The sequence below is a fragment of the Malaclemys terrapin genome, chromosome 6, assembly GCF_027887155.1.
Source record: "Malaclemys terrapin pileata isolate rMalTer1 chromosome 6, rMalTer1.hap1, whole genome shotgun sequence".
Taxonomy (NCBI): domain Eukaryota; kingdom Metazoa; phylum Chordata; order Testudines; family Emydidae; genus Malaclemys; species Malaclemys terrapin.
Genome location: NC_071510.1, coordinates 70,374,567 through 70,393,792, shown reverse-complemented (window position 1 = coordinate 70,393,792; position 19,226 = coordinate 70,374,567). Strand labels below are relative to the sequence as shown.

Sequence of the window (19,226 nt, the reverse complement as noted above, 5' to 3'; positions counted from 1 at the left end):
CATTGCTAGCCCTACTGTAAGTAGGGTACTGGTGATCAGGGCTAGAGGACTGGCAGTATCACAATAGCATCCTTTGCCTATGCTAACAACTATGAGACACTAGATCGCTCATTCATTTATAGGTTCAGAGAGGGGGTTTTGTTTGGGTTTTCTTTTCTTTTTCTTATTTTAGTTAACAATTATGTATTATAAAGCTAATGTTGATTCACTGTTTTGTTGTAATGGAAACAATTCTCTTACTTTTAATAATAATTGAAAATGGCATACAAATTTTGCTAAGAAACAAGATACAGGATAAACTGTGCATTTTTTTTCCTGTTAAAGACAGCATAAAAAATACCTTTTTCCTTTTTTGAACAGTAAAAGATGTACATCCTGCAAAACAGGGAGAAAAATACTGGACTTCATCTCTGCCACAAACTGGGTAATAAAAGGAGCGTAAGCAGTTGCAGTTAGCATTACATGGTGCAGTCAAGTTCTGTAATTTGCCTGTTCTGTAAGATAAAGATTAAACAGGCAATGAGTAAACAATATATTTCATTAACTCAGTTTAAGAATAATTTACAATAGAGAATAGAGAGACATGAGTCAGTAATAGAACGCTCATATGCTCACTAATCTACAGTTCTACACAAACATACATTACTACCATAATAAAGTTCAAACTAATTACAAACGTAAAGATCACACTTCTCTTTGAAAAATTTATACTTATTGTAATACCTAAAATTATTATACTGAAATATTAAGAGGAAAATTCTAGTTTGTATACTCAGTGCATCTGACAGCACTTTGTCTAGTGATTTTTATTATATACTCTGTATATTCAGCTTCCCTAGCTGTTTTTGTGGATCATTAACACAGCTACAGACAAGAGAAAAAACACATTTGAAAGATAATGTGGAAAATGATATTGTAAAATATAAGCCATTTTTACTGCTTTTATTGATCAAGTATTATGTTGATTTTATTCCTTTAAATCAGTCTGACTCATGATCCATCTCTCAGATATCTGCTGCTTTATTAGTCCCTTAGCCAGATGACATCTGGATTGTTCAAACACCAAGAAGGCTACATTTGCTAACTGCATAGTGGCAAGACAACACCTAAGCTCTGTCCCAGAGCTGCACAGCTGCTCTGGGAATTGGTAACATAGATAAAGGAATTCTTTAACTCCTGTGTACTACAGCTGCATATTCTAGGTTTAGTCCTCTCACTTCCAGAGCGGTAAATTTACTATAGATCTATAGCTGAAGTAACCTTCATGCACAGCCTTATAACATTAAACTGTTAATGAGAAGTAAATTAGAAAGATTTTCCCCTAATGCACAAGGATGGGACAGGATGACAATGATTTTGAATTTCCTGATGGTAATAGCGCATTAAACAACTTTGCATTATAAGCTGTTTCACAGCTAGTTCTACTGAAACAGTAGTTTAAAAATCAAGCTATATTCTAAAGTGAGTGGTACTATGTTCATGTCCAAACTATCACTTAAACACCCTCCAATTTCAATTGGGAAAAATTTGGGTCAGTTTATAAACTTCTATTTTTATTATGTGCTTCTAGAAGTAGGCTCTTTAAAGATATAAATGAATCTTTAAAAGGGAAATTCACTTCTCCTGCCAGTGAGAGTTCAGTTAGCTATAAAACGAAGTTATTATGCACAGCATTCAAACTGCATGTGGAATGCTACATCAAAGTTATATGTCTAGAAGCATTCAGTCATTTTACTGAATGGTAACATGTCTTTGTTCTTTATAGTTATACAAAAAGAATTTTCTGCAGACATCTTCAATTTTTCAAAAATATACTGAAAACGGAGTTAGCAATGTTCCTATCAAAGAGAAAATCCAGGCACATAGGGAAAAGACTATTGTGTTTATTTGGTGCACATGGACTCTAATGCAACTGAAGCAAGAGGGGGAAGCTTTTACTCCACCACTTTTCCAGGAAAACTTGACTGGTGGAACCAGCTGATTGACCCTAACAATCCTCATAGGAATGTGTAGTTTTTGCCAAACAGAGACTGGCATTCAGCGTGCCATCAGTACAGCAGTGATTTCACCACATTCATTCTCTTCAAGAGCTCAAGGAGGTGAAGGGGATGTTGGTGGGGCAGGTTTTTCTCCTGAGATATTACCATAATAGAGTTGAGAATGCACAATGCATTATTTCCATCCATGGTCTCAAGTGAACCATTTTGACATTTCAACTGTACAAAATCACCACGACTGCTAATTAAGTTTTCTTGGTGAGAATCAGAACACAAAATGATATCAGCACTGTGTCAAGGATTGTTTCTGTGTGTCTTAACTCAAAATTTTTACAATGAATTATTTTCAGCATTAATAGGTGTAGAAAGATTGGTATTACACTGATACAAAGGAAAAGGACATAAAAGTATCTTTATCTTCTACAAAGAGGTAGTGTTTGTTATGATGGCTGCCTTCAAAATTTCCAAACAAAACAATAAACACCCACCTACTTCCCAACTTCATGGGACTATATTCAATTTCAACTCAAGCATCAGTCAAAACACTCTTGTAAAGAGAGATTCGCAGAGGAATGAGTCATCAGTTCAGTACCTAGGGATTTAGCCACACCACATTCAAATTGGGTGTCAGTCATGTGATTAAATTCCCACAAGCTCATAGAATCTCTACTAGTTACCATGTCTACAGATTTAGCTGTGTATTGTTCTAAAGTTTCTCGAAGAACCTATGAAGAAGTGCTATTAAATCCCCTTTTCTTTCCCAATCGTTTTATATGTCATTTATCAGACCAAGCCCTCTGACAGGTAACATGATTGACAACATAAAAATTAACTGTTGCCAATAGATGCCAGAAAAGAGTGCAGCTGAAATGGTGCTGATAAGTTTAGCTGTGAGGGTTGAGACAGACAAAAAGTCTTCGACATCATTGCAACAACTATGCAGGATTCAATTATGGTTGCTGCAATGATGCTGAAGAGAGAATGGCTTTTTATAGACCTGCTGCTAATCATCGGCAATGGTTCAGCTGCACCTGTCCACAGCAGTTCACTATTTTAGTACAAAGATACTGTAGAGTTATGGATACAAAAGATTTTGCAGTATAGTTCTGTTTTACGCATTCAGAGTTTTCAACAAAATTCTCTTTTCCTTTTGGGCTAGAGTTTTCCATGTATAATCTCTTCCCATAGTTAAATGTGCACTTTCCAAATCCAGGTTTCTTATGTTACATGTTCAAAATTTTAAAACTTCTGTACTAATTTTCCTTGAAGTTGGCTTCACTTTAGATTTTAGCAAGACTAGCAAAATGCCTTATTTGAAGAAAAAGTTTAAAGTTGGCTCACTGAAGTGGTTTTCTTTACTTTAAATCTATGTGAATATAAAAAGATTTAAAAATGAATATTCAAAAGAACTATTAACTTCAAATCTACTGTAAATTGATGCAGCATTAAGATTCTATAATTAGGAATCGAAAAGTCAGAAGATGTGAGTTTTTAGAACAGCCTGGCAGTGGACAGGACACTAGTCTGGGGCTGGGGAGAGCTAGCTTCAATCCCTTGCTCCTTCACAGACTTCCTGTGTGTTCTTGGGCAAGTCTCTCTCTGCCTCAGTTTCCCATCTGTAAAATGGGGATAGTAGTACTTCCCTACCTAACAGGGTGTTGAGGATTAAAGATTGTGGAGTACTCAGATACTATGGTGATATGTGCAAGGAAGCAGGTTGTGTGAAATTTAAGGTTGTTTAATCTTAAAACCCTAAAAGACACTTCATGACTTTTAAGCCAGTGATTTTCAATGTAGTAAGATGGAGTTGGGTGTCCAACTCTTTTGAATTTCGTTAGCAATTGGGCAACTAACTCCCTTCAGCTCCTTTGAAAATCCGGCCTTAAGTGTGTAACCTTAAATTTGCATTATTGTGTTTTTGCATTTAACCATGTAAGACACACGAAAATGTTTTGCTCTTATTCTCACATTTTTCTTTAGTAGTTTGTGGGCAGTCACCATTTCATGATGTGTGTGTCTTATTTCATGTTTTAATAGATTAAAAAAACATAAGAATATTTCACTAGACTACTGTATCCTGAAAGTATCTGATTTATTCAGTTATGAATCTAGTTACTGTTTCTATTATAAGTTGTATAAGCCTACAGGTGGAACTCTGTTTTGTGTCATTTTCCTATTATATGTGTGAGCGAAAGAGTTTTGACTTTAATTCATGAATATTAATACAGACAGATTCATAGATTCCAAGGCCAGAAGGGACCATTGTGATCATTAGGTCTGACTTCATGTATGCCATAGGCCAAAGAACTGCCCCAAAATAATTCACATAAAGTGAACTCCATCTGATAATGCACATAAAGCGAATGAGGCATATTTGTCCTAGGTTAATGTATCTGAGTTTCTCTGTTTCCAACTTATGCTACAATTTTTGATGTTCTTCACTATTCACTTTTTGCAGTTACATGACATTGTTCCTGGGTATTCCTCAGCACATCAGAAGTGGCTAAATCTGATATCTAGGATCCCGGCTCTCCCAGACCATTTAGGACACCTCTTTCATGCACATTGTAGGGAGCACATGGGTTCACTTGCTTGTACTTGGTTTAGAGCCACTTGGGACCACCAAAGAGTTCAATTTATGGCAGAAAGAGCAAAAGGCAGAAAAGATAGAACAGCACTTTCTTAATTATTAATCAAAATAAAGGTCCTATTTTTGTCACCATATTGTTCTGACAACATATTAAGCCCTTTTCTAAAATTAAAGATGGGAAATGGGAACGAAATATTGAGAAGTCATTTACCTAGTTGCATTGCATATCACTCATGTTTATGCTTATCTTTAAATGGAAGCTAGAATCCCTAGGTACCAGAGCATGGAATTTATTTTCCACAACACCATCTGGCTGTTTGGCAGACCCTCAAACAATTGGAGTTGCCTCTAGCTCTGTCACTCCATGACAGAATAACTGGCTGCTGATGAGTTTGTCTGAGTTTCAGGATAGCTGATATTTTCTTTTATTATTCTGCTTGATTCACAGCAATGTGTGTCCTTTTATCTGTTTATGAAACAGGAGTAATTTAAATCTCTTCAGAGACTCTGTGTGACAGAAATGAGTGTTTTTACTACCACTTGAGCTTTCTGTGAAAGCCTGCACATTTAAAAGGTCCCTTTGCTGGTACCGTCTTTAATCAAATAGGATTTTTTTGGCTAATCATCAGTACAATATGCAGATTGCCACAAACATTTGTACAAGCTGTTTCTTCCTACATCGGGTCCTCAACTACTCTCTTAAAACATGTATCAATTCCAAATATTTTAAGAACTATCAAAAAAAATTATAAAGAGTATTTATGTTCAAAGCAGCATTTCAAACTGAAAATATGTTTATCATATTTAAACTGTAGTATCGAACATTGAATATCTGAATGTTGACAAGTGCAAAATAATGCACTGGGCAGCACAGTATGGGGAGGAGGTGACCAGCCCTCTGTGGAGAAAGAAGTGGTTCAGGACTATTTAGAAAAGCTGGATAAGCACAAGTCCATGGGGCCAGATGCACTGCATCCAAGGGTGCTAAAGGAGTTGGCGGATGTGATTGCAGAGCCATTGGCCATTATCTTTGAAAACTCATGGCGATTGGGTGAGGTCCTGGATGACTGGAAAAAGGCTAATGTAGTCCCCATCTTTAAAGAAGGGAAGAAGGAGGATCCGGGGAACTATAGGCCAATCAGCCTCACCTAAGTCCCTGGAAAAATCATGGAGCAGGTCCTCAAGGAATCAATTTTGAAGCACTTTGAGGACAGGAAAGTGATCAGGAACAGTCAGCATGGATTCACCAAGGGCAAGTCATGCCTGACTAACCTAATTGCCTTCTATGATGAGATAACTGGCTCTGTGGCTGAAGGGAAAGCAGTGGACGTGTTATTCCATGACTTTAGCAAAGCTTTTGATATGGTCTCCCACAGTATTCTTGCCAGCAAGTTAAAGTAAGGGCTGGATGAATGGACTATAAGGTGGATAGAAAGCTGGCTAGATCATTGAGCTCAACAGGTAGTGATCAATGGCTCCATGTCTAGTTGGCAGCCGATATCAAGCGGAGTGCCCCAAGGGTCAGTCCTGGGGCCAGTTTTGTTCAATATCTTCATTAATGATCTGGAGGATGGCGTGGATTGAACCCTCAGCAAGTTTTCAGAGGACACTAAATTAGGAGGAGTGGTAGATACACTGGAGGGTAGGGATAGGATACAGAGGGACCTAGACAAATTAGAGGATTGGGCCAAAAGAAATCTGATGAGGTTCAACAAGGACAATTGTCGAGTCCTGCATTTAGGAAGGAAAAATCCCTTTCACTGCTACAGACTAGGGACCAAGCTGCTAGGCAGCAGTTCTGCAGAGAAGGACCTAGGGGTTATGGTGGACGAGAAGCTGGATATGAGTCAACAGTGTGCCCTTGTTGCCACGAAGGGTAACAGCATTTTGGGCTGTATAAGTAGGCGCATTGCCAGCAGATTGAGGGATGTGATCATTCCCCTCTACTCGACATTGGTGAGGCCTCATCTGGAGTACTGTGTCCAGTTTTAGGCCTCACACTACAAGAAGGATGTGGCAAAATTGGAAAGAGTCCAACGGAGGGCAACAAAAATGATTAGGGGGCTGGAGCACATGACTTATGAGGAAAGGCTGAGGAAACTGGGATTATTTAGTCTGCAGAAGAGAATAATGAGGGGGGATTTGATAGCTGCTTTCAACTACCTGAAAGGGGGTTCCAAAGAGGATGGATCTAGACTATTCTCAGTGGTACCAGATGATAGAACAAGGAGTAATGGTCTGAAGTTGGAGTGGGGGAGGTTTAGATTGGATATTAGGAAAAACTTTTTCACTAGGAGGGTGGTGAAGCACTGGAATGGGTTACCTAGGGAGGCAGTGGAATCTCCTTCCTTAGAGGTTTTTAAGGTCAGGCTTGACAAAGCCCTGGCTGGGATGATTTAGTTGGGGATTAGGTCCTGCTTTGAGCAGGGGGTTGGACTAGATGACCTCCTGAGGTCCCTTCCAATCCTGATATTCTATGATTCTATGAATGCACACTGGAAAACATAATCCCAACTATACATACAAAATGATGGGTTATAAATTAGCTGTTACTCAAGAAAGAGATCTTGGAGTCATCATGGATAGTTCTCTAAAATCATCTGCTCAATGTTCAGTGGCAGTCAAAAAAGCTAATGGAATGTTAGGAATGATTAGGAAAGGGATAGATAATAAGATAGTAAATATCATAATGCCACTATATAAATCCATGATACAGCCACATCTGGAGTATTGTGTGAAGTTCTGGTCATCCCATCCCAAAAAAGATATATTAGAATTGGGAAAAGTACAGAGATGGCCAACAGAAATGAGGAGGGGTATGGAACAGCTTCCATCTGAGGAGAGATTTAAAAGACTGGCACTGTTCAGTTTAGATAAGAGATGATGAAGTGGGGGAGATATGATAGAGGTCTATACATTCATGAATGGTGTGGTAAAAGTGAATAAGGAAGTGTTATTTACTCCTTCACATAAGAACCAGGGGTCACCCAATGAAAATAATAGGCAACAATTTTAAAACAAAGTATTTATTTGCACAATATACACTCAACATGTAAAACTCATGGCTAGGGAATGTTGTGAAGGCCAAAATTATAACTTGGTTCACAAAATAAAATGGATAAGTTCATGGAGGGCAGATCAATCAATGGCTATTAGCCAAGATGGTCAAGGACATAACTGGTGCTCTGAATGTCTCTAAATCTCAATGCCAGAAGATGGGACTGGATGACAAGAGATGGATCACTCAATAATTGCCCTGTTCTGTTCATTCCATCTGAAGCATTTGGCACCAGCCACTGTCAGAAGACAGGATACTGGGCTAGATGGACCATTGGTCTGACGCAGTATGGCCATTCTCATGTTCTCATCTCCTATTTGTGCCTTTGAAAATCTCTCATTAAATGGATAGCTTTTTGATCTAATAACTGCATTTTTAAAAGGGCCTTCTGAATAGAAAATTAAAATAATAACAATACTAAAAGTATTCTTCTGAAGCATCATATGTTATACTTTTATAAAGACCAACAGTGTTAGAATATAAAGTTAGAAGGCTATTGAAACACCAAGTAATTTTCAAGTACAACAATGTAAACTGTAACTTTTGCCTCCCTTATCCTATGTTAGAATTTATTAAACTTGTTCACATTCTAATGCATCAATGACAAGATGGATAACGTAGATATCATCAACTATGATCATTTTGAGGTGTTTTGCTTAGCACCGAAGTAGTCCAGCACACTAGGACACACCACTTGCTTTCTCTTCGCTTCATGCAGCCACCTGCACATAATAATATTTTATATATATATATATATATACACACACACACACACACACACACACACACACAGGTATTCTGGAATGAAACAAAATTTCTTATACATTAAAGGCAAGCTGATTATCCTTATAGAAGGATAGCGAGACTGGGTGTCAAATGGAAATGCTGAAGTTGCTCAAGAAGTCAAAATCCATTAACAGAAAGAGACCAGAATCCTTATAGATATAAGCATAGAATCAGACTAATTGAAAGTTTCAAATACAGCTAGTATAGTCCAGTAGATAGGACACTTGAGTGGGACTCTACTTAGACAAGTCACTCCACCTCTATTCCACTCCCCCACCCCAACCCACACATACAGATTCAGTCTGGTCTACTCAGTATGGAAGTTCTTTGGGTCAGGAGCTATCACTTCCTATTGTGTTTGTAATATAATGGGGCCCCATCCCAGCTGCAGAATCTAAGCACTATTGTAATAATAAAGAACAAAAATACTCTATTTGCAAACACACTCCCCAAGCACAATTAAAAAGTGTACTAAAATACTGCTATCACTATCTACCCGTGTAGATTTACTTACCCACTGGAATTTAAAACAATTCCTATAAGTACACTCTCTGGAACCCGTTGTTCTGAAAATAAGGTTAAAATATAACTTTATGTATTTTTTAGTGTTTAACACTGTTCTGACTGATCCTTTTTCCTCCATATTTTTTTTTTCAGAAGAAGCCACATTAAGACTAGAATTCTATCCCATGCAGGTGAGATTTTTGCCTAATTTGGATAGGAAAAAGGTAGCTCTCATTTGATTTGAATACAATTTAGCATTCTATTACCTGGATTTTTTATTGACCATACTACAGGACAGTATCCATTAGAGGATATACAAGACTAAAAGAAGGGAAGAATAAGTCAAGAGGAGCATCTGACCCAAGAGACCATGTTACACTGATGCACCCCTCCCAAACTAAAGAAAAACAGTTGATAAAATTAGAAGCAAAATGTTAAGCTGCACAGGAGGTATGGACACTTCAGAAAAATGAAAGAATTCCTAAATCAGGGCTAAGAAGGCTTAATCAAGCTCTGTCTCCAGAAAGCAGTCCAGACAACTAAGGGAGATACACAGAGGGAGTGACACCGTCTACACAGCTCTTATGAGCAACACTACCTGCCAGGGTTAACAGAGTTGAGCTAGCAGGGCTTGTAAAATAGCTGTGAAGACAGCACTTTTAAGTTGCAGTTCAGGCTGATGCTCAGGCTCTGAAGCTAAGGAAGGGGGGATGGACTTTGGAGCCCAAGCTCCAGCCCAAGCCACAAGTTCAAAGTGCCCTCTACACACATATTTTTATAGCACTAACGTGAGCCATGTTACCCCAAGTCTGTCGACCCAGGTTAGAAGGCTTGCTCCTGTGGGCAGTGTAGATATACCCCAAGTGAGCAAAACCACCCTTGTCTAGATTTCAGCAGCTAGGGTTGCCCTGCTGGTCATGTTCTTTATCCAGGAAGGCCAGAGCCCTGGCCCTTTGCATGACTTGGCATAAATGACTGACACAATGGTACCTGGTCTCAAATGAGAAAAAAAGATCAATTTACCATTTAAATTGCTGCGCTCAAAATGCCTTTCAGCTAAGAAGCAGGTGTGCATGGAAAGGTAAAACTACAAGGCTAAGTCTCTCTCTACTCTGAGAGCTGAAGCCTACCAGTCTTTAAGAAACAATGGTACACAACAGAACTGGAGGGCCACTGATTGCTACTTTGACAGCGAATGGTCTACAAAGTTAGGATTTCAACCTCTGTGCCATCCTTCAATGTACTTCAGTGAAAGAGCAGGGGATGGGAATCTCTCTCAAGAAAGAAACCTGCATAAATTAACCAACCTCTGACAGAAATAGAGGAGGGTTGAGGGAAAACATTCTCCAAAGAAACACAGACATCTAACCTAAGCAACCACAACAGCTGCCCACATCTGCAAGAGACAGAGAAATAATAGCTGAGCAGAGTCAGCCTGCCAGACCCTTTTACTGGACATATAACCTCACAAGAACTTTGCATTTTTCCTGTTTTCATCTACTGCTAGCAGGACTCAACTATGGAGAGAATTCTTAACTTTCTCAAAGTATGTTTTTCAGACATTAAAAAAAATTAAACAAGACCATTTGAAAAGTGTATTTATGCAATGTAAAACAGTTTACTCATTTTAAACATTGTTACCAAGCCCAAGAGTACATTAAAATATATTTACCCATTATATGTTTCAGAGACACCTGCGAATGGTTCATTCCCACATTTAGAAAACATAAACACTGTGTTCAATAGTAGAGCCACTGAGCAAGTGCCTAATATGAACTTGATTATGTTTCTGCAATCCAGTTTGTACTTTGAAACCAAGATGCCACTTATGACTTGGCCTAGTGCTGCTCCTGGAATTAATATAATCCCTAGAGGAAAATGAGACACCAGCAATTACACAAAAATGCAAGACATAATTAAGCAATTTAGGATAATTTCATATTTGAAAAATCAAAATTTATCAGGGTGTATCCTGAGTTTTTATCATTTTCAAACTATATTACTGGACTTTCAAAAGAAATGATTAAACTTTTATAACAGTTCTCACAAAAATAACGTAAATGATTCTCTTTAGATTTATATGCATGCATCTGTGGCCTCTAATTATTTAGCTGTTGTTTCAAACTTCTTATTGCCAAAGGCACAGCCCAATCTTAGATTTTGTGGTAGATACATCAGATTAATATAGCACTCCCTCACACACTCAAAGTCTGCACCTTTTTAGTGCACCCTTCAGTCATCTGGAACCTTCCTCCATGCAGTTTACTGCTATTTTAAGCACAAGATTTTCCATAATGAGTTCTAAGGATGTGCAGATATTGGGCTTTTTGGTCCTCTAAACCCCTTGTCAAACAATCTCCCTACCCCATTTTCTGAGGAATTTCTGGGGTTAAAAAAAAAACAAGAAGAAATAAAAGGATGAGACCTGCCAGGAAGGCAACGAAGCAGTAGAAGTAAGTACCTTCAGCAGTGATAGCTAAATGGGATACGTGGAATCACAGCAACAACTGAGGTAACAACTCCTGCAGGGAACTCCTTCACTATGGTCAAAGAAGCAACAGATTGAAAGGTTCCAAGGGCAGTAATTGTGGTATGGGGTAGCTCACTGATAACCAAAAGGGTCCAATTCCCCTCTGCTCAGCCCATGATGCCAGCCACCATCACACACTGTTAAATTTTCAAACAAGCACCTTTGTGCTTTCTCTCATTTTGCCCCTCATGTTTTATAAGAGCTTCCCATCAACATCTGCAAAACTCTCTTATTAACCTCCTTAAAACTCTGCTTTTCCGTAATGCCCACAAAATCTTAACAATTAGGCAGTGGACTCAGCACACCAGAAGCCTAATTGTCTTTTTTAACCACACTGCTTTTCAGATTGCTCCATGCAATTGAACCATAAATGGTATTCACCAGAGGTAGCAAAGGTGGAGACTGTTATGTCAACAGGACTCAAGACATTTTTATTTATATATTGTCTGTTGAATTAATTTAGATGGAATATATGGAGTCAAAGAATCCAAGGTGTTAATATAGCCACTGTTCAACATTAGTTTTAAACAAGGTTCAGGGTTTGGTATATGGAGACTTCAGCCTACTTAATATGGAGGGGCATAAACCAGCGTTCACGTCGCACTCCCCATCAGTACCCAGCATGGGCCAGGGAAGCTAATGATCTAACCAGTGGACCACATTTGGAGATAAATCCTGGTCACGTGCCAACTGTAGGGTTACCATATTTCAACAATCAAAAAAGAAGACGGGAGGAGCCCCGCCCCTGTCCTGCCCTAGCCACGCCCCTGCCCCTTCCACTCCCTCCCACTTCCTGCCCCCTCAGAATCCCCAACCCTCCCCCCCACGCCTTGTCCCCTGACTGCCCCCTCCTGGGACCCCTGCCCCTAACTGCCCCCCAGGACTCCACCCCCTACCTAAGCCTCCCTGCTCCTTGTCCCCTGACTGCCCCCTCCTGAGACCTTCCCCACATCCTAACTGGTCCCCTAGGACTCTACCCCCTACCTGTCCCCTGACTGCCCCAACCCTTATCCACACCCCCACCCCCACACAGACCCCTGGGACTCCCACGCCCCATCCAACCATTCTCCACCCCCTGACAGCCCCCCCGAACTCCCGACCCATCTAAACCAGTGTTGCCAAATATGCAGTGTTGGCCAGCTAAGCCAGATTCTAATTAGACAGAAGTAAAAAGGAGAGAGATTGGAAAGAGAAGAAATAAGGTAGAAAAGGAAAAAGAATACATTTGGGGAGAAGTGGGAGAGACAAAGTCTCACATCCCAGGTGGTGTTTAGGATTCAGCCAGAACTGCTGGAGATAGCAGTGTCATCTGACTCCCTCCCTCCAGTCTGATCTGCTCAGGACATCATTCAGCATTAGGATGAAGATGATCCAGGGTCACTGGAGACAGTGGGGGTGGCAACTATGCTGGTGAAGTTCATGCCAGTGGCCGATTTTTCTTCCCAAAGTCTTCCTCGAAGGAAGTGGTGGTTGGAATGGAGTGGTGGTTGGAATAGACAATCCCCCCATTATTTTGGCCACCAATAGGCTTAATTTCCAACATACCAGTTTTGATTCACTGATTTCTGGTTCCACACCTTTCTTGTTCATCAAGCATGATCTTAACATGGTACTTGAGGATCAGCAGGCCTTTTTGTTTTGACTAATTCAGTCTGTCTCTGTTTTGCACCACTTCCCATCAACATTTGTTGTTACAGGTTATTGTGACATTTATGAATTTACACTCATTTTTTACAGTTGAGCTCACAATTAGGGTAAATTTGTAGGCCAAATTATCACAACACCGTCTATCCCTACAATGAGTGATAAAAATGCCTGGAGTTCTGTTGATGCTACAGCTTCTTCTGGTAGAGTTGCACCACTAGTGAACTACAGGTGATAGATGTCCTAGTGTAGGCAAGGGCACTGAGTGGAACGGTGTGAGAAAGAGTCCACTGCTGCTCTGAAGTTGGCATTTTGTAATAAAAAGACCAATTTTTGCTAAAAATATTTATATATTAAAGGTTACAGAAACTCTACAATTGCAAGTACATACCAATCCCAAATTAATTTCTCTCCTCTGCCAGCTAATGAACATAGGCAGTACAATATATATAGCACAAGATATTTTTATTTAAAGAGTTTAAAAAATTGAAAAGCCACTTTACCTCCTAGTGTAGCTGAATAACTGGATGACTGTCCAAACTGATTTTCTATAAATTTTGGCAGAAATGTGGCAAAGCCAGTGGCAACTAAAGCTTCTGTAGAAGCAGCTACTATTAAACACATCAACACAGGATTCTTCAGCAGTATCTGGGAGGGAAAAGTTTATTTAGTATTCTGTACATTCCTTCACTATAGTATTACTATTACTGAATGTGTTTAAAAATAACATTTTAAATGTGTGCTGATACCCAAGACTTTTAAACCAAAGTATTACAAGCCCTGAAATTCTGAATATGATTTTCTACTCTTCCACAACTGAAATAGATTTATCATAAATTAGTCTCAAAGGATTATTTTTCTCCAGTACACATGAATTGTCGATTCTAGTTTAAGATGTTTGAGTGATACGATTTCCATCTATTAGACTGTGCTAAAGCCTCCCAAAGGAAGAGATCATATTGCCAGGAAGGCTAAATAACAAGAGAAAGCAAAGTTTCACCTTTATTTTGCATCCTCTTATTTCTAACTATATTCTCTTGCGGGGGGGCGGGGGGGATTTTGGGGCCAAAAGTTTGAGTGATTAGGGGAAAGCAAGGAGATAGGCTATATCTACTCTGCACTTTTGTTGTTAAAACTTTTGTCGGTCAGGGTGTGAAAAACCAAACACCCCTAACCGTTTTAACAACAAAAAGCATCGGTGTGGACAGCGCTTTGTTGGTAGGAGAATGTCTCCCACTGACAAAATTACCTCTCCTCATTGTAGGTGGTTTTATTTTGCCAGCATGAGAACTCTGGCATATACAGGATGCCATCCAGGAAGAAATTATCTGGCTGGAAACTGATTGTCCTCCTATTCTGTCTGCCACTGCTACGAACAGCTGGGAGTATTTACAGAAGCGCCTGTCGAGGTAGAACATTAGAGTTCTTCTGACATCCAAGGTGTGCAAATGTTCTTCCTCCCTGCTTGTATGAAGCTTCAAATGGAATACGAGCAAATAAATTGGGTGGTTTATATGGTAAGATGAAACCACCTTTAGGATGAACTTTGGATGAAGACACAGGTAAATCTTTTCCTTAAAAAAGACTGGATATGGAGGCCCCAGCATTAAGGCATGCAAGTTCCCTACTCTTTTGCCAAGGTAATGACCATCAAAAATTCCACCTTCATTGACAGATGCAGTAGAGAGCAGGTAGCCAGCAGTTCAAATGGGGAACCATAAGTCTTGACCATAGAATGGAGAATCAGTGTTGACAGGACTATGCTGAGGCTATAAGTATGACTCTAGCCTAGTCCTTTCTCATCTTTAGTAATAACCTGTGAATGAGCAGGATTGGTGACAAACTGTAGATGAGTCTGCCTGACCACAGCTGTTAAAAAGGCAATTGTCACAGAACACAGGCTGTGACCCCATAGATAGCACAACTGCTGACAGTTTCTGTTAGACTTTGTCATAAATATGTCTACTTGTGGAAACCGCCACAGCTGGAAGATGTATCTGGCTACATCTGGTTGAAAAGACCACTCATGGTAACTCATAAACAATCAGCTCAGGTGGTCTGCTAGGTTGTTTTGTACACCCAGCCGATAAGCTACTTCTAGATCTATTGAGCTGTCAATTCAGAGCTCCCCACATTGCCTCTTGACAGAGTGAAGAAGAGTGGGCTCCCCCTGCATGCTGAGTTAGAACATTGCTGTCTTGTTGTCTGTAAGGACTAATAGACTGCTTCCCCTGATCTGCAATAGAAATACTTGGCATGCCACTCTGGCAGCGTTCAGTTCTCTGACACTAATGTGTAAAGCAGGCCTGCACAACATATGGCCCCCGGGCCGCATGTGGCCCACGTGGGCTCACTGGGCGGCCCGCAGGGGGGTGAATAGGTGGGCTCACTGTGCGAGTCCCTCCCCCCTCCCCCCCGCCCCCGCAGCCCTGGAACACCCTGCCAGAATGAAAGCTGCGCGCGGCTCTTTCAGCTGCTGCTGCCTATGGCAACAAGAGATGCCAGCAGCAGGCTGAGGCAGCCGGCTGCTGCACATCAAGGGGGGGGGGAGGAGGCGCACACGTGCTTCGCAGCCCTCTCCTCCTCCAGCACCCACCTGGAGGAGATGCCGAGGGGGCTTCCAGTGGGAGACAGGATCATCTGCAGTGGACCTCACTCATCTGAGCAGCTGCTGGGCCTTCAGTGAGTGTTTGACCCTGTGATCCGCCTCCCCATCCCCCGCCACCACTCCTGTAAAAACTGGGCAAGGGGCAGCTGCGTCCCCCAGCCCCAGTGAGGCTATGGCGAGGGGCAGCATGGGAGGAAAGAAGCCACATGTAATGGCAGTCCCCTACCCCCAGCACCCACCACCCCCTCCCAGAGTCCATATCCCCTCTCCGGCCCCCAAACTCTGTCCCAGAGCCTGCACCCTGCCCTCCACACTCCCTCCCAGAGCCTGCACCCCTCCACCCATCCTGCACCCCACCCCATGCCCCAGCCCAGAGCCTGCACCCCTCACCCCCTCCTGCACCCAGAGGCCCTGCTCCAGCCCAGAGCCTGCAACTAGAACCCAAACTCTGTCCTAGAGCCTGTATCCCCACCCCCTTCCCACACACCCCCTCCTGCACCCAAACTCTGTCCCAGAGCCTGCACCCAGACACCCTGCCCCATCCCAGAGCCTGCAACCAGCACCCAAACTCCATCCCAGAGCCTGCACCCCTCACCCCCTCCTACACCTCCAGGGCCTGCCCCAGCCCAGAGCCTGCACCCAGCACCCAAACTCCGTCCCAGGGTCTGCACCCCCACCTCTTCCCACATACCCTCTCCTGTCCCCAAACTCCCGCCCAGAGCCTGCACCCAGCCCTCTGCACTCCCTCCCAGAGCCTGCACCCCCTCCACCGATCCTGCACCCATACCCTGTGCCCCAGCCCGGAGCCTGTACCCAGCACCCAAACTCCAACCCAGAGCCCGCACCCCAGACTCATCCCACAGCCCAATCTCTCAACCGTCCTTCACCCCAATCCCCTACCCCAACCCAGAGCCTGCACCCCAGACCTCCTCCCCCCCACCCAAACTCCCTCATAGAGCCTTAGGTAGGTGGGGGGCAGAGTTCTGGGGGAGGGGGCAGGCTCTGAGCGTTCTGGGCACCACCAAAATTTCTATAAACCGGCCGCCCCTGATACTTGGGGGGAGGGGGGGTGAGGAAGCAAGCGGAGAGTCGGTGGATGGAGGGGGGCATCCATTTTCAGTATTTTAATTTTTGGTACTGCAATGACTGACTGCTGTGTGCATTAATATAGTGACCCCCTGGTCTTTGAATGAGGCTTTATACATGGGGGGGGGGCGAGGGATGAAATTAAATGAATAATTTTATTTCCTGCGACTACGCTTGTGTTCATGAATTCCCCTGCACATCTATGTAAGGGTAAATGTGGATTCCTTGGCTGAGTAGATGGGCTGGTACTACTGATAGACACTTTGTGAATACCCTCTCAGTGCCAATAAAATTCCAACACTCTCATTTGGTAATGACTCTCCAGAGCCAGAAAATGTAGGTGCTTTCTGTGGGGAGGGGAGTATATTGACACATGATAATAAGCATCCTGTAAGTTGAGGGCAATGAACCAATCCATGGGATCTACAGCAGGGATAACAAGAAATGAAAGTTACCATATGGAATTTGGCACATTGAATGTATTAATTGAGATTCCTGAGATCTAGAATCAGGCACAAACTTCCTTTCTTTTTCAGTATGAGGAAATAAAGAGAATAGAAGCATCTCCCAATATATTCCTGAAGCACTAACTCTATTGCCCCTAACTTAATTAGTGCTGTACTCTCACACTCACGAAGGGTCTAGAAAGAGAGGCAGACTGCTGCACAGATTTCAGGATGCTTGCAAAGATGATTTAGAATCTTTGGAATCTCTGTTGATGATTTGGAAAGAAGGGCAGAATGCTGCTGTGGTTGGCAGAGTCCACTTGTAAATAGAGCGAGGCACTGCGAGGTGTACTGGATCAAGCTTTGTGATGACTGGCATCAGAGGAGGAAAGAATATGCTGCTTGGATTCAGAGCATTGCTAGTGCTAGTGCATGGATGTGCCCTACCTGTGGACTGTCACTTGTGCATCGGACCCAACAGCCATCAAAGAAGTCATTGGTGCATATAGCATGATCAGTAAAGAGTGACGGTGCCACCGAATTAGTTCATCTGTCTCCTGGAACAAAACTCTCATGAGAGTGGCCCTGAAAAGGGACTAGAATGGTGGGATGAAAGGATTAAAAATGAATGACATAACCATCATTGATGACCAGGACCCATTGATCTGTGATGACCATCACCCAAGGCTCCTGGAAATCAGAAGGATGGAAACCAAATGCTGGAGTAAAAGGGTAAAGATCCTTGTAGACTAGCCCAAGATCCTTAGCCAATGCATCAAATGTGTTGTTTGATGTGCCTGACTCAACTGATCAGTTATAGAAGAAGAAAGTGGAACTAATTTCTTTTTCTGATATCTGTCTCCTTCTGAGTTGCTCAGAAGGCCTCTGGTGAGAAGGAGGAGAAGATGATTCTACATGTTTCTACATCTAGAGACTGAAGACTGAGGATGAAACTGTTTCTTTTTAAACATAGTAGTATATAAACCAAGTGATCTGAATGTGGATCTCGAGTCTTGTAATGAATGCAGAGACTCAAACTGAAATACCTGAGCCTGGGAGTCATCTGACCCCATCTTGGCTCAGGGATAGGTTGCTGCCTCATGCTAGAGGGCTAAGTCACTGCAGGCTCTGTTGGAAGGGTAAGTCAGTGAAGCTGGATTGTTCCTGCATGCCTGAACGGTTACTCACCAGCGCTCCAGTACTACTAAATAAGGTAGATGATCTTCTTCCCTAAAGATCTCCTTGCCAAAGACATAGAGAAGGTGTCTGCACTGGCCTTCTGTTACTGTGTGGCACCACTGCCTAGGTCCTGCTTTCTTCTCTCACTGGCTGCAAGGGCTCCTCAGAAGACCACCTCTGTACTCCTGAGTCCTGACCCCAGAGACAGGGCTCAGTACCAGGAAAAGAACAGAGTCAGAGCCAAAAGCTTTCAGGTGTCACTCACCAACAGAAGTTGGTTCAATAAAAAGTATTACCTCACCCACCCAGTCTTTCTAATATACTGGGACCAACACAGCTACAACAACTCTGTATAAAGTCAGAGCCACGCAGTCCTCAGGCAGCAAGGATCCCTGACTGCTTTGATGGATTTTTCTGAATTCCTTTTGTCTTCTTAACTGCTCCTGAATCAGATGTCACATCTCCGGTCATAGGAGAGCTGGAAGGATGAGTTATGAAAAAAGAAGCCTCTGTTATCATGGACCTTTCTATAAGAAAAAGTGTCAGTCCAGTCTGCTTCTCCTTTGGTTTGTGCTTCTTGAAGGACTTGCAAATCGCACACTTAGCAATGATATATTCCTTACCCAGGCAGTAAAGATATTTGTTGTGGCTGTTAGAAGAAAAATCCCCCCAGAGAAGAGACATGGCTTGATACCCAGAAATATATGTTCTGCTTTAAACTGTGTGCTTCTCTCTCTCTATTTTTAATCAACTACCGACAAGCTAAAAGAAACAATAACCAGAACACTTACTCCTATT

At 42.0% G+C, this 19,226-nt stretch overlaps 1 protein-coding gene across 1 annotated transcript in view; it reads right to left on the bottom strand.

The window, feature by feature from the left end:
* The window catches only part of LOC128839831 (solute carrier organic anion transporter family member 4C1-like), a 95,681-nt gene that overhangs the window by 14,189 nt on the left and 62,266 nt on the right, over positions 1-19,226 (bottom strand). The window contains exons 7-9 of the mRNA XM_054033140.1: positions 13,613-13,757; positions 10,608-10,803; positions 341-494 (exon numbers count right to left, since the gene is read on the bottom strand). Of these exons, the coding sequence (XP_053889115.1) occupies positions 341-494; positions 10,608-10,803; positions 13,613-13,757 (495 nt within the window). The remainder of the gene's footprint in view (positions 1-340; positions 495-10,607; positions 10,804-13,612; positions 13,758-19,226) is intronic.